The 14999-nt window shown below is 45.0% G+C and overlaps 1 protein-coding gene across 5 annotated transcripts in view; it reads left to right on the forward strand.

Moving 5' to 3' along the window:
* CACNA1E (calcium voltage-gated channel subunit alpha1 E) overlaps positions 1–14999 on the forward strand; it is a 372240-nt gene that overhangs the window by 329668 nt on the left and 27573 nt on the right. For 4 of the 5 annotated variants that reach the window (XM_087438754.1, XM_087438731.1, XM_087438725.1 and 1 more), the window contains 5 exons: positions 9–134; positions 3160–3225; positions 7602–7693; positions 8297–8462; positions 13142–13269. In XM_087438754.1, coding sequence (XP_087294880.1) covers positions 9–134; positions 3160–3225; positions 7602–7693; positions 8297–8462; positions 13142–13269 — 578 coding nt within the window. The remainder of the gene's footprint in view (positions 1–8; positions 135–3159; positions 3226–7601; positions 7694–8296; positions 8463–13141; positions 13270–14999) is intronic. The other variant, XM_087438736.1, reaches the window with a different exon arrangement.

Genomic DNA, 14999 nt, shown 5'->3' on the forward strand with positions numbered 1-14999 from the left:
TCCACCAGCTGGTGAACACCAGTGGTTTCAATATGAGCTTTCTGAAGCTCTTCCGAGCCGCCCGCCTCATCAAGCTTCTGCGTCAGGGCTACACCATCCGCATTTTGCTTTGGACCTTCGTGCAGTCCTTTAAGGTAAGAGGCACCCACTCCTCCTCTCTGAGGCTTGAGGCAGCCCTATCATATCAGACAGCACAGCCAGGCAACATAGCCTCACAACACAAGTCCCTTCACCTCCGGGAATGGGTGTTGGTCAGAAGCATTAGTTACAGCACAGCTCGGCCAGCCAGCGGTCAGCTTACATCTAACTGTGTAGAATCTCATTCTAGAAAAACACCTCACCTTTGTAACTCAGTTGTATTCTGGGTTGCCTGAGGCAGGGGGCTTGTTTGATGAGGTGTACTCCCTCCCTAGGATTTCCAGAAGACCCTGAGCAATCCCGTCCATGTAAAGAGCCAGCTGCCTGTAGTCACATGTCTTCTCCATTTTCAGGGGCTTATCTATGGCTTTATTTCACATAACCGTTTTTCAAAGGACTCCTTGAGCTGTGTTGTATAGCAAGATGATTCGTACTAGTCCCATTCATGTCTTCATTAGTGTGTACTTCCTGAGCCACTGAATGTATGGCATGCTAGTGGTCACCTCTGTGTCCTACAAAGTAAGATGTCTGGGCAAGGTTAATATGGTGAGCTGCTTTTCACTGGTCTCATGGGGCGGTACAGAAGTGTATGTGTAATAAATGTAAGTTAAAAATCAATACGTGACACCCACTTTAATGACAAAGATGTGCAGTAAAAGAAGTTTTCCAAACACGTTTAAATATCTTCAGGTTCCAGCAAATATCATAATTAGTTTGTTTTTAAGGTTTTGAGGCCCAAGTGCTATTCAAATGCCTAGTATTTTCCTCTTATATATAAAAAAAGAGTTTTTCAATGAATATGTTTTAAAAATAAATTTGATAAGATTGAGTCAAAGATGAGAAATCATGAATTCACCGAATTTGCCTTCTTTATTTTAATTATTTATCTATTTCAATTACAAATTGAACTAAAGAAGGCAAGCCAGTGAATTCATGGTTTCTGGTCATTTGAGAAAGGAGTTCACCCCATACCGTCATGACTGATCTACTTCTCCATCAAGGACCTGGGGGTTTGAGATGTGAGACCAGTTGTAAGGATGTGTAGGCTCCTACAAGCAACCTTGACGTTTTTATCATATCCAGGGTATTTGTTTGGTGTGATAACTCCCACAGAGGTCTTACTTCAATGAAAACTATTTTTCCAAAGCTAAATGGCAGAAGAGAAATCTAAAACTTTAGCAAGAATTTACCATCTACATCTCAGGTGAATTTGGATTTAGAATTTGGAACACAAGATGCTCTTAAAACCTTTTTTTAGAGGCTTGCCCAACAAGCTACAGTTGTTGGTGAGTCTCTTAAGAAATATGTGTCAGCCTTTCATGTTATCATGATCACCAATTCTCTGTAAAATTGTATACTATTAAGAGCAAAGAAAAGCATGTCAAAAATTAATGGCCAAATGGTTGGCTTATTCCAGTGAATGTAGAGAGAACAATGAAAACAGGTGAATCTGCCTCCAGGTGGCACTGAGATGGACAGGTGTTTCCTTTCTGGAACACAGTATAGAAGTTGTTTTCTTAAAGTCAGCTTAACAAAGGCCATCTCTGCAAATACACAGCAGAGAGCTACCCAATATAAACAGCATTGCCATTGCCTGTACGCACCCCCACCTAGCCCTGAGCATCGCCTACTTCTCCACCACTGACCCCTACTCAGCTCTTCCCTCTTTTCCCTTATTTTGAGCTAGAATTCATAACATGATAAGAAGAATGAATCTTTGTGCCTCTCTCCAAAGCTGGGGGTGGGGAGAGATGTACTAGGGACTGGAGACGTTGGAGTGGAGAAGGTAGAAGGAGCACAGGAAGTAAACATGGAAGGCGATAGAAGGTGGCAGCCCCCAAGTGGCAAGAAACCTGCCTCCCTACTCTGTCCTTTCAGCAGAGGGAGTCTACACATGGCCCCTCAAAATGCAGCCAGTCCTCATCACAGATCTTGGGAATCCGCACTTCACTGGAGAGGGCATTCTCCCACCAACTTTCAGTTGCATTTAAATTTTATCCTTTATTCAAGTTGTGAAAGTCTCCCAGGGCTCTTGGTTTAGTTAGCTCTGTTGATGAGCTCTGCCCTCCTCGTGCAGTCTGAAAGCCTTCAGTTGATCTCCTGAGATTGGTGCGGTATGCACTCAAGATAGAGTGGAGACTCATAGTTGCACTGTCTTCCATGGAGCTTGCTGGATGGTAAAGAAGAGAGACTTCCATGTCAGCACTGAGATCACCCCAGAATTATAGTGCCCACTGTGGCCCCAAAACCAAACTGCCCTATGTCTATAGCCTCTCCCAGCCACCAAGGGCAGCTCCCTGCCTTACAACTCCTTCACTTGCTCCCTTCATCCCCGTAATTGAAAAGGTATCATCCCAAAGTGGCCGTAAGCTCGCACAGTATGGAATTTGGGGCCACATGGCTTTATGGCAGGATTTGTGATGGCTAACAGTTAAAAGGCTCTGAAATTTTGCATAACACATAATGAAACGTCAGGACGCTTAAACATTGGAAAAAGATGTTTCATCAGAGGATGAAGGAGCCTTCCAGGAACTGACAAACAGCCAAAACTCCAGCCATTTCACTTTGCTTCCTGATTCTTTGTTATGGGCTTCACATTGAGTGAGGGAGTGGGAAGGGGTAATACAGGGATTTGGGAGCCAAGGCTAGATGCTGGCTATGTAATTTGCATCACAATTGCCCACATTATTAATATTCTGCATGCAAAGTGGGATGAATCCCAAGCCCAGGAAGTTTCCCAGCTCTCCTTGTAGATCTGGGCTACACTTCTGGGTGAATATTCTCGACAGAAGGTAAATTACAAGCCTCTCTGTGACCAACAGCTTACATATCTTTCAGAGGATGTGAATATCTGCAGAAGTGGCATCCCCAAACAGAACAGCCGCAGGGAATGGAGAGTCCCAGCCCTCTGTTTAAGGCAGCCTCAGGGCAAGAGTTCCTGTACTGCCAGCGACTGCAGGTTATTGAGCCTTGGAGCTGCCTACCTTTGAGTTCATGGTCACATCTCTGCTTCCCTTGCAGGCCCTCCCCTACGTCTGCCTGTTGATTGCCATGCTTTTCTTCATCTATGCCATCATTGGGATGCAGGTGAGCTGGTGCATCAGGGTCCTGGTGGGGGTGGGGGGGGGCAGTTGTTTCCCAGATCTTCTCTGGCTTACCAGCCTGAGCGTACAGGATTGAGGGTGCTTTAAAGAACCCCTTCTTGCCCAGCAGCATGCTCCCAAGATGTTGTTGCAATGTGGCCTTGGAAATTTCACATGTGCAGGGTTCCCCACTCAGGTTGCCCAGGTGTTCAGGGTGGTCTGGTAGAGGGGCTTCATCTGAGGTCATCAGGTCATGGTGCTGGCTTAGAAGCAGCTGGACTTTTGTGGGCACAACAACAGAACTGCAGTGAAGATGACACCATTGTTGTTAGCCACAGGGGTCCGCCATGAGACCAAGTGAGGCTCATGATGATCCACTTCTCAGGATCTCCCATATTTGAGATAAGCCTAAAAGAAGGTTAGATGGTTGTTCTTCTGTATACAGCAACACAAAATGTGTCTGCGTTAAGTCCTGAATGACTGAGTTCTATGCCCTAAGACACACTACTGGGAACAATTTGTAGAGTTCCTGGAAGCGTGCCCAATCCTAGGGAGACCCAAGGGCCACATTCCAGCTAATTCCTCTCAAAGGATCATGCAGCTTGCTGGACAATTCTCTTGGATGACCACCCCTTTCCAGTTTCAGAATTGAGAAATGGATCAGGTTCTACCCTGGATATTTATGCAGGTAGCCAGAGGCCCACTGAACAGAAGAGGCCAAAGATCTTTCTGAGGTGACTGTCATTTGTGGTGGGTGGACTCTACTGTAAACAACCAGCAGCACATCCCATGAACCTATCCAGCTGGATACACAGGCTTGCTGCTTGTCTCAGGGAGGCTAACCTTCTGACTTGGAGATAGGGAGACTAAATCCCAGCATAGAACTTCAGCCAAGTGGCAGTCCTCTGCAGTCAGGCAGTCTGGCCACCCTTAGACTGCCAGCTGTCTTCTCCATGGTGCCTGCCATCTGCAGCCACTGCACGCATCTCCCAGGCTTGCTGAGTCAGCAGCCCTTTCCAGAGCATCTCTGAACTGTCTCCTCTTTTTGTCCCTCTCTCTTGCCTGTGCTTCTTAATTTTCTTCATCTGCTAACCCCATTACTAGAGAGTTTTGTTCTCCAAAAATACAATAGAATGTCAAGCATCAAAGAGTATGAGACTAGGTTGGGAAGTACTGAGTTCTCCTTCACTGAGGATATTTCAGTAGAGATTTAAGGATGATGTCAGGGGTGTGTTGTAAGCAGAACACTGCTGAAGCAGAATCTGCTGAAGTTTAAGATTGGCTCGGTGACTTCTATTAAGTCCCTTCTAACTCTCAAATATTTGATTCTAGAATTAAAATGTTCTTGAACAGCCAAGTGAAACTTGATTAAATTAAGTTCTTTTTTGCCCATGCTTAAAATAGTCCTTAGCCCCTTTTCATCTTCAAGCAAAATAAACTAGAATAACACCATCTCCAATAACTAACCTGCTACTAATACTACAATCATGGTGATAATGCTATTTACCATTACTTGGATTCCTGGGTGTGCCAGACACTGTGCTAAATGTATGTTCTTCCTCCCTCCTTCCTCCCTCCTCCTCCTCTCCTCCTCTCCTTCTCTCCTTCTCTCCTCCTCTCCTTCTCTCCCCACCATACACACACACACACACACACACACACACACACACACACACACAGATATGTACATATATATATATATACATACACACACTCAAGATATATATGACTAATATATTCAAGAGTGGTGTGAAAATGTTTATAGGTGGATTTCCTTGTCTCCATTGATGCTTAGCATGGTTAAGTAACTTTAACAAGCTCAAGGTCTCAGATAGTAGGTGGGAGAGCTGAGATTTAAGCTCAGCTCTGTCTGCTCCATAGCCCATGTTCTTACTGTACTGCATGTTCTCTGTACTGTGTCTCGTCCCACCAACAAGCAAATACTAGTGTTTCTTTGACCGTTTAGTGGGAAGTGGGAGCTGTTCAGTCATGAAATTGCGATCTTTACAATAACCATAATTGCTAATATTTTATTGCCCTTAGACTTCTTTCCAAAAAATAAGAGCACTATTTCCATTCCACGAGACATGAATGGCATTCCTGCTGTGACTTGACTTGAGCTAGCTGTCTTCATCCTGGTCTGTGACAGAGACCCTGTACCACACACAAAGTGGGCACCTAGCTTGTGACTGGAGAGATTGCGTCTCATACAGTCATGACAAAGCTGAGGGAGCCATGCAAACAGAAAGACGAAAGGCAGGCAAGCATTAGGAGGATATAAACAGCAACAGGATATATCTACGAGAAGAACTCCTATTCCGTACTTTCAGAGGCTTCTTGGAAAAAGAGAGCTTTGCAGAGGAATCTGAAAATGGAAGGAAAGAGTAACTTGCTGGATATGAGAAAGAGCCCTGGGGACATTAGGAGATGAGGTTTTCAGGCTCGCTCCACCACTGACCAGCTCTGCAAATTTGGTCAAGTCATTGAACCTCTCTGGGCCTTAACACCCTCACCAGTACAGTAGAGGAGTTGAATACACAGCTTCACAGGTCCTTTCTAGTTCTAAAGTTTTGTGATTCCAAGTGAAAATGGATTTAAGCTATACCTTTATTAAGTTTCCTGATGGGTCTCAGCATCTCTTCTTTCTCTGCCATACCCTTTGATGTGGGAGAGTGGTGTTAGTGACAAGGACTAAGTGAAAAGCTAAAAAAAAAAGTGAAAAAACTTTGAAGACCGCCTTCACAATAAATACACACTTTTGGCTTGAAAATTATCTTAGAGTAGATTCAAAATAGCTCTGGTTTCTTTGACTATTACACATATACCTCATGCAAATCACAGCATGTCCTCCAACTTGTTCATGATTGGCTAAGGTGTTTGAGAAAATCATAGTGAGGACAACCAATGATGGCTTCAGGGGTGTCATAGGGAGAAAGAACACTGTGAGTTGTGTTTATGTGATGAATCAGGGATAAATCATGGATTCTGAACCAAGCGAGTGAAAAGAGAGTGAGAGGGAAATGTGAGCATGGGCGAGGATATGTGACAGTTTCCTCCTGGGGTGTCCAGAACTAGCTGTGATTCTTTGGGAATTTTTCCGTGCTACTACTTGTCTGTGTGGGGGCCCCTACCTTCTTATCGTTTTCCTTCCTTTCTTCTCCAATGCTGCCTAGCTTGCCACCTCCATTCTCCCTGAGAGACAAGTAGTGTTCGGGTTTTGAAAAACAGCGTTGGGAACAAATTTCCCAAGCAGGTGTCAGTGGGAGTTATTTGAGCAAAATAGCTGGGGGCAGAGATTGTTCCTCAAGTGCACATTCTAAAAACTGTTAGGGGGAAAACTGTGTTCCATTTAGCATATATTAGGTAAACTGAAGCATGTTAAATGTAGGCTGAAAATTGTTTCAAACGGCTGGAAAAGTGACCTGTAAGGCTTCAGTTGTACAAACACTGCCTTGTGGGAATAGATCCTGGTATCTGAAGTATGGGTGGGGAGAAAAGTACATGTGTTAGGGCACCCTTCTCATCCAAAGAGACAGGGTTGACCTTGGCTCCAGGCAGCGCTGTTCATCATTATTCACTGTCTGTGGATAAAGATCTCTGAGTTGTCCCTCTTTTTCTACGTGAATTTGCGTGGTGACCACATTCTAAGCCCAGCGACCAACAGCAGATTAGAAAACTTCACTCTATAGTCATCTTCCCAAATCTGTGCTCTTTTTCAAAGTATCCAGTTGTCTCACTTTCTGTATCCTATTGGCCTGGACTTTGTTTTGTATGTGTTCATTCTCATGGACTCTATTGTAGATGTATCAACCTTCTGAGATTTGACTCTGAATAGGAACTATCCAAGGGAGACAGAGATGCCCTTCTCTGACCTCAATGGCTTGCAGATTCCAGGGCAGCATCTACCCAAGCCCTAAATCCCATCTTCTACAAATACAGATGTTGCCATCATTCCTGCTGAGACAGGAATAGAGGGGTGGCTCTTTCCTGCACTCCTGTTATGGAGTAAAGTCTTTGACAGACTGCTTGAGTACTATGGTGAGTACCATGGTGACAGGTACCATGGAAATAAGAAGACCTAATTAGGTGTGGGAGGAACTACATTCAGACAGAATGACTTCAAAAGATCTTGCCTTCTCTGGTCCTTGCTAGCATTTGTCCTCTTTGCTGCACTGGAGAATATAATTGCTCTGCATATCAGTCCAAGAGCGTGGGGTCTACCAGCCCCTCTGGGTTTGGGTCGTCTGCTTCAGGATGAGGCCGTCAGGAGGAGCCATGCGTGCGGGTTTGCCAACCCTGTGGGCGCATCTGATATCCACATGCTGGACACATCACATAGCTCAGTAATGCCCGTTGCTTTCTGTTGCTTCTCTCCTCAAGGTCTTTGGAAACATAAAATTAGATGAGGAGAGTCACATCAACCGGCACAACAACTTCCGGAGTTTCTTTGGGTCCCTCATGTTACTCTTCAGGTACTGGATGCATGACTGTCGTAGCTGCGGCTCTCCTGCCGAGGGAGACAGAGCTGGTCTGCCTCTTCCTCCATTCTGCTTTGTGTCTCTATTCTGCCTGCTCTGCTCCTATCAGGATATCTGGTGGTGTGGGGACGGGGGGGTGGGGAATGTCTGTGAAAAACTGCTCCGATGACATTAGAAAATTTCTTCAACATCTTTGACTCAGTAGATAATTTGCAAATTGCAACTTCAACTGGTCCTCCAGGACTCTGAGAGGGGGAAGGCCAGGACAGTTTCTTGTAGACCAAATTCCATTTCAGGGCTGAAACCTGGGTTGGCCAGGTTTATGTGGGGTCTTAGAGAGTCCCACCACTGTCTCCACCACCATCAGCGGAGACTCCTCAAAAGACAGAAAAGCAGTGGGTGAGGTGGCAGAACCCAAGAGAGACCTCCTTGGTACTCGCCATCTCTGGATGGAAGGCACTAGAGGGAGGCTAACTGGGCACAAAGAGAACCTGTTGGGACGAGGAGAGAAAGAGGTGAGTGAATTGGGAAAGAGAGCCACGGAGAGGATAGGACGCCTGACCTGTGACTACTAACCACTCTGTCTTTTGGGCTCAGGAGTGCCACAGGTGAGGCCTGGCAGGAGATCATGCTGTCGTGCCTCGGGGAGAAAGGCTGTGAGCCGGACACCACCGCACCCTCAGGGCAGAACGAGAATGAGCGTTGCGGCACCGATCTGGCCTACGTTTACTTTGTCTCCTTCATCTTCTTCTGCTCCTTCTTGGTGAGCAACGCTGTGCTCTTGGCTTGAGGTGTGGCCCACCCCTCTGATAAATAGCTAAGAGATGTTTCCTTCAGCTTACGTTCACACACACACTCCAGCCCATGTTAAGAAACAGGTCCTCCTCCAGAGAAGTCTTGGAGGCCAGAATGTGTATCAGACTCCTGGGTGGGTGACTCTCCATGGTTGAGAAGTCTTTGCTGCTTCTAGAGAAGGATTGTTGTGAGAAGAAATGCTGAGTGGAGTAGAGTTTGGCAAATACAACACTGAGCTTCGCGTTGAATCTGTTGTGACCCACAGTAAATTCTTTCTCTTCCATACCTCAGGTATTTTGTCATATAAGTAGGGCTAAGAATATCTTATCTCGCTTTTGGAGACTTTTGAACTAGTGAGAAATGTACCTTAAAAATATAAGATGATCGTGTTAACAAGAGTAGAATAATGACAGTATACAACGTAATAGACGTGGTTCTTTCTTGACTTGTGATGTCATTATGTTTGACACTTAGCCAGCTTGATAGACGTGAAAGGATGTAATTGCTTTGGGCATTAGTGAATGTTGATTGGGGAATATATGTGCAGTATACCTACTTATAAAGTTGTGAGGAGCCTGAGGTGCCTTCTTAGTTCTATCTTTGGGAGAAAATATGAATCAGCACACCAGCATCCAGAAATCTCTACCCTGCACAATCAGACAAGCAGTGATAAACAGAATAATGGATGAGGTGCTACCAAATCAATAAAAGGGTCAGTGGTGTTTCTGGCCACCCTGACATCCCTCAGCTCAGCTTTACTGCTAATGCCATTGGCTGTACAAAATCTAAAACTAAAGCAATGGGACTGGAAAGTGGTCAGTTTCATGGGTGTGCATCAAAAAGTGAATTAATGAAAAAAGTGGTCTCAGGTCCTGGCATTTCGACCTCTTTGAAGTGATCCCAAGGGGACTTGCCACATGTCCAGCTCTCGGGAGTAAGCAAGTGGCTTGCACATAGACTGTTAAGTGTGGTCAGCGGGTTAACGTAGCAGAGAGTGAACTAACTGGGGATGGAGTAGCCCACATCGTGGTGTTGGCTTTGTTGCCATTCTAGGCTTGGCCAAGATCCCTTCCCTTTTGTAGCTTCTGTAAAATGGGAGGAAAAATGACTTGATAATAAGAGTATTATTTGCATGGTGAGCTGATACATGTGTTTTAATACGCTTCCTTCTCATGGGTGTGAAAGGTTTTTCAATGGAAAAGAACACAAAACAGTATCCTATTTACAAATATGGAAGTATACTGTATAATGAAAATAACTGAAAGAAAATTTAGAATGATGATATTAATTGGAGTTTTACATTTATTCGTTCACACATTTGGCACATTTTTATTGAGTGGCTATTAAAAGGCTTGCACTGAACTAGGCACTGGGTAAAGCTGTCAGCAAGGCACAGTCCCCCCATCACCTTCAGTGGAAGGAGGAAAGGCATACAGTGGTGTCAGCGCTAACTGATGGGGAGAAATGGAGCATGTAGAAGGGCGGGTAGACATCTCAGTTTTATCCTACATGGTTTAAGTGTTTAATAATAAATATTTAAAAGAAACCAAAGATATAACTGGAAAATTACTTTTAGAATTTTGAGATGGAGGGTACTACCTAATTCACATTAATGATATATATATATTTTTTAATTTTTTGAAGAGACTATATTCAGTATGAGAGGATCTAGTTTCAAATCTCAGCCCTATGTGAGATTGGCTTTGTGACCTTGGGCAAGTCACACAGCTTCTCAACTCAAACTCATCATTCCCGAAAGATTTACTGATGCCCTGTGATGAGCCAGGCCATGTGCTTAGAGCTAAGAATACAAATGTGTAGAGGAAGCACTTGTGTCCTTAAAGGGCTGGTGTTAATTTAGTCTGCCTCACTAGGTTAGAGCAGCATTAAAACATATAATAGGTGTGAATGCACACCCCACACTATAAAGGACTATGCAAATGTAAAGCAATAATACTACTAATAGTTTTTGATAACATTAATAATAGGTACTGTACCGGGCAAAGAGTGTAAAAGAAATATGTGGATACATGGAAAACCCTTTATAACCCAGGCAGTGATTGAATAAATTCACTGGGGCTCCACTCTCAGCAACAGAAAGAAAGGCCTATGTTAGGATCAGGTTCAGCTGCATGACACAGAACTCCCTGGACAACAGTAGCTTAACCAAGAGGGGTGTTTATTTCCCTGGCACATCAGTGAAGTCTGGGGGAAGGCAGTGCAGGCTTGTTGTGGAGGCTCCACAGAGTGGTTAGTGCCCCAGACTGCTTCCCTCTTTCTGCTCCATCACGTGTAGAGAGTGTCCCTCATCCTCATGGTGGGAGGATGGAGGACAGCTAGACCTCCAGGGACTTATATCCTATGCAGCAAGAGGGAGGAAGGAAGGAGACTGGTTATTAGGATGTGGCCAGCAGTCTCTGTATTGCAGAGAAGACTCCAACCAGGTCCTCCCTGCAGACTTTCTCCTTATCCTGTATATCCTGACTGCATATTTGGCACCTCCATCTACCCAGCCACTTAACCTGAGAATCATCAACAGAGATGCCTCTTCCCTGACGCCCACAGCCAGTTGTTCTCTGTGAGGCAGAACTCTTTCACTTGCGAGCACAGAAAGCCCAGCTACATCTGGCCTAAGCAAGAAGGGATTGTATAGGCCTCTGTAAATGAGTAGTCCTGGGGCAGGACAGGCGTAAGCAAGCTTAATCTGGGGCTCACATGACATCACTGCTTTATTCCTAGATCTCTTCCTCCGGCCTCCCCAGTGTGAGCTCTTTTCTCACACGCCCCCACCCTATGGCTCCAAGATGACTGTAGCAGCAGCTCTAGACCTCAATCCTCACACATTCAAGACCCACAGGGAAGAACAAGTCTTTTGCCAGAAGTTTCAATACCATTTTGTTGGCCTTGATTGGATCACCAATCACTGGTCCAGAGAATTGGTCCTCAATGACTGTCTGAGGCCTGGATCACAGGTGGTACCCCACTGAACCATTTTAATTGGGAATAGGCAAGGGGTGGGTCCCTAAGAGACCAGAAGTACAGTAAATGAGTGCTGGACAACCAAGGAACAACAGTCCTGCTCACTGTGGTCATCAGTCCTGTCGATTCCACTTCCTTTAACTCTCTACTCCTACTATGCTACTGTCCTGCCAGTGGCTTGGTTCAGGAGCACCGCAAAACTCTCCCCCTGGTCTCCCACTCGCTCTCCACATCGTTACCCGGGGCTCTTTCTGAATGCTAATATCCCCTGGTCTCTCTCCTAGTATAAACCCCTCTAGTGGTTCCTGTTGCCTACTGCATCATCTAGCCCAGAGGTCGGCAAACTATAGCCCATGGGCCAAATCCAGTGTATCACCTGTTGTTGTATGGCCCATGGGTTAGTAATGGTTTTTACATTCTTAATTGGTTGAGGAAAAAAATCAAAAGATGAATAATATTTCATGATGTAAAAATTACATGAAATTCAAATCTCAGTGTCCGTAAATAAAGCTTTATTGGAACATGGCCATGCTCCTCCTTATACATATCGTCTGTGGTTGCTTTCACACTATGACAGCAGAACTGAACAGCCGCAACAGAGACTGTACGGTGCACAAAGCCTAAAATATTTACTCTCTGACCAGTTCGCCGACCCTAGTCTAGACTTTTTAGCGTGGTCGACAAGATGCTTCTGTGCTCTGTCCCCTGGGCCCGGGTGCACTTCCCTTTATGGTTGCCTGAATGTTCCCCGTCCCTGAATACCTCTGTGTTCTCTCATTCGTGCTGGCTCCTCTGCCTAAAACACCTGGTTTTGTGGCCATGTCTGTCTGGTGAACAGTTCCTGGTCTTTCAGGACCCAGCTCAATCATCAACCCTCTTACACGTTTTTTCTTCAGCCAGGAGAAATTGCCTTCACACTCCTTTCTGTTCCCACTGTAAACTGTGTATGCTTCTTTCATGGCTTTTAAAAAAATGTGTATGTTTCCAATAAGTCATAGTCTCTACTAAATACTAAGTAAGTCTTTAAGAATATTCACATATCAACATTTAGTGAAGGCACAACATGCCTGCTGTGCTTTAGGCAACGTGCTAGGCATGGAAATATACCTCTGGACAAGAACTTTCTTATCTCCCATCCCCAGCACCTGGCTCTCTGTGTGGAACACAGTGGGTGCGCAATAAATGTTATTGAACAGATAAGCAGGAGAACAGGGTCTTGGAAACCACTTAAGAGCCATGAACAGCTTCAAGTCATCACACAGTAAGCCATGCAGTCAGCTCTACATCTCACCGTTTCTCTTTCTGGCTCCTTTTGTGGAGCAAGGGTTGGGGAGGGAGGTTGGAGGGAGGGTTGGTGTCAGGCCTTGACTTCCTCTGGCCTTTGGGAATGTTGTCACTGCTGCTGCTCCCTCTGCTGCTGCAATAACAATTAAATAAATTGAACAGATAATAAAAGCGACTGTGCAAATATAAAGTGGCATAGAAAGTGAGATCATAATGCTCACACAATGAAACGTGTGGAACAAATAATGAAAATGTGTTCAGCAAGATCAGTGGTGCTTTAGTGAGGAACTTCAGCCTTACAAACTTTTGAATTCTTTATTTGCCTTGAAGCCTGTTTTCTGTTTTAGGTTTCTCCTAACTCCTCTTCTCCCCCTTGCCCTTCAGATGCTCAACCTGTTTGTGGCCGTCATCATGGACAACTTTGAGTACCTGACTCGGGACTCGTCCATCCTGGGGCCTCACCACTTGGATGAGTTTGTCCGTGTCTGGGCAGAATATGACAGAGCTGCATGGTGCGTAGGCCCCTCAGCCACCCCGGTGGGGTCTGTATCAAAGGCCTCAAGGAAGAGGTTGGAATTGGAGCCACTCAAATGCTTGCCTGTTACAGAAGGAGGAGAGATTCCTCTTGGTTGTGGCCCATGGAAGAGGCCAGGTCCTCAGATTGGCGCTGGTATCAAGCCAGTCATCAAAAACTTAGCTTCTTTAACTTCCTTTCCTCTCTCTTTCCTCCTGTGACAGGCTTTTCCCTTTCTTTGCCAATCTCATCACACAGTCCTCACTCAGAATGTCTGGGTTCAATCCCCAGAGGAGCTTCCAATAATCTTTCTTCTTCTTTTCTTGCCAATGGTTAGTGGACTTCTTGGACTCATCAGGGGAGTTGACAAGGGTTTTCTGGGCCAGCTGGACATCTGGCCACCGTGGTCAGTGACATTAGTGTTTTATCTCTCTCATCCCCCTGAAAAAGTACAGTTTCAAATAGCTCTGAAATTATATTAAAAATGAAGCTACTTGTTTTTCCAGCTGATCTCTTAAATACTTGTGGATTTTTATGCATGGAACTGAGTTAAATGGCAGGAATTTGCAGGATAACCTCCCCAGGTCTCTTTCAATGTCCCATAGTTCTCAAGTGATGTTGTACCTTTTGGGCTTTAGAACAAGGGTTAGCAAACTACAGCCCATGGGCTAAATGTGGCCCGCTGCCTGTTATTGCAAAGAAAGTTTTACTGGAACACAGCCACACCCACTCATTTATGTATTGTCTATGGCTGCTTTTACATCATAAGGCAGAGTTGAGTGGTTGTAAGAGAGATGGTACCCTCTCAAATTTGAAAATATTTACTGTCTGACCCCTTACAGAAAAAGTTTGCTGATGCCTGCTTTAGAGCACCAAAAGCAACATTTTGGCCCTCACATTTGAGGACAGGATGAGAGTTCTGTGAGCGCTCACTTCACAGGAACTTTTCTGTCCCACGTCCTCTTAGCTTTAGGATCTTATCTCACCAATATATCCATTCTGGTCCCCTCTGAAAATACTACAAAAAATGCCATCCTTCACGGAATGGACCATGTTGCTTCCACCTGGAACCCCTTCATAATCTGAGACTGTTCCCAAAATCTATCCTCCTGTTAGGCTGTTGAACTTGGGTCACTGCTTTAGGGATTAGAAGAGTGAATCAGAATTCCTCTTCCCCTCAGTAATTATTAATGACTTAGACACAGAGTTCTCTAAATCCATGCCTGTTAACAATGGCTGAGCAATGGCTTTTACTTTCTGGGTCGACTTTCTAGTAGATAGGCTGCTTAGAAAGCAATGGGCTGTGTGTTAGAGGGGAATGCAGCCAGGCCTGCATCTTACCAGCTCCGTGGCCTTGGACAAGTCACTTAACCACTCTGAGCTTCCTCATCTATAAAATGGTGGTAATGATACCTACCTACCTTGAAGGCTAGTTGTGACAGTTATATTAAATCATGTATGTAACTGTTACTATGATTGACAATAGCCAGATGGGAATGCAACTGGAAAGTGTGGAAAATTGGTCTGTAAATCATGGATGGCCAGGGGATTGGGAGCCTAGGAAGGGATGTCTTCACTAACCTGAGAGAGGAGAAACCAACTGCTAGCAAAGGAGTTCATTGCTCACCTCACCTCGCTCAGGTGTCCTTGGTTCTCAGAAATCCCAGCTTTCTGAGGTTTCACATTATCTTGGGACCCAAATGCCATGTGCATTAAACATGCTCCTCT

Source organism: Ceratotherium simum, chromosome 2 (genome assembly GCF_057802395.1).
Source record: "Ceratotherium simum simum isolate JZ-2026a chromosome 2, ASM5780239v1, whole genome shotgun sequence".
NCBI classification, from domain to species: Eukaryota; Metazoa; Chordata; class Mammalia; order Perissodactyla; family Rhinocerotidae; genus Ceratotherium; species Ceratotherium simum.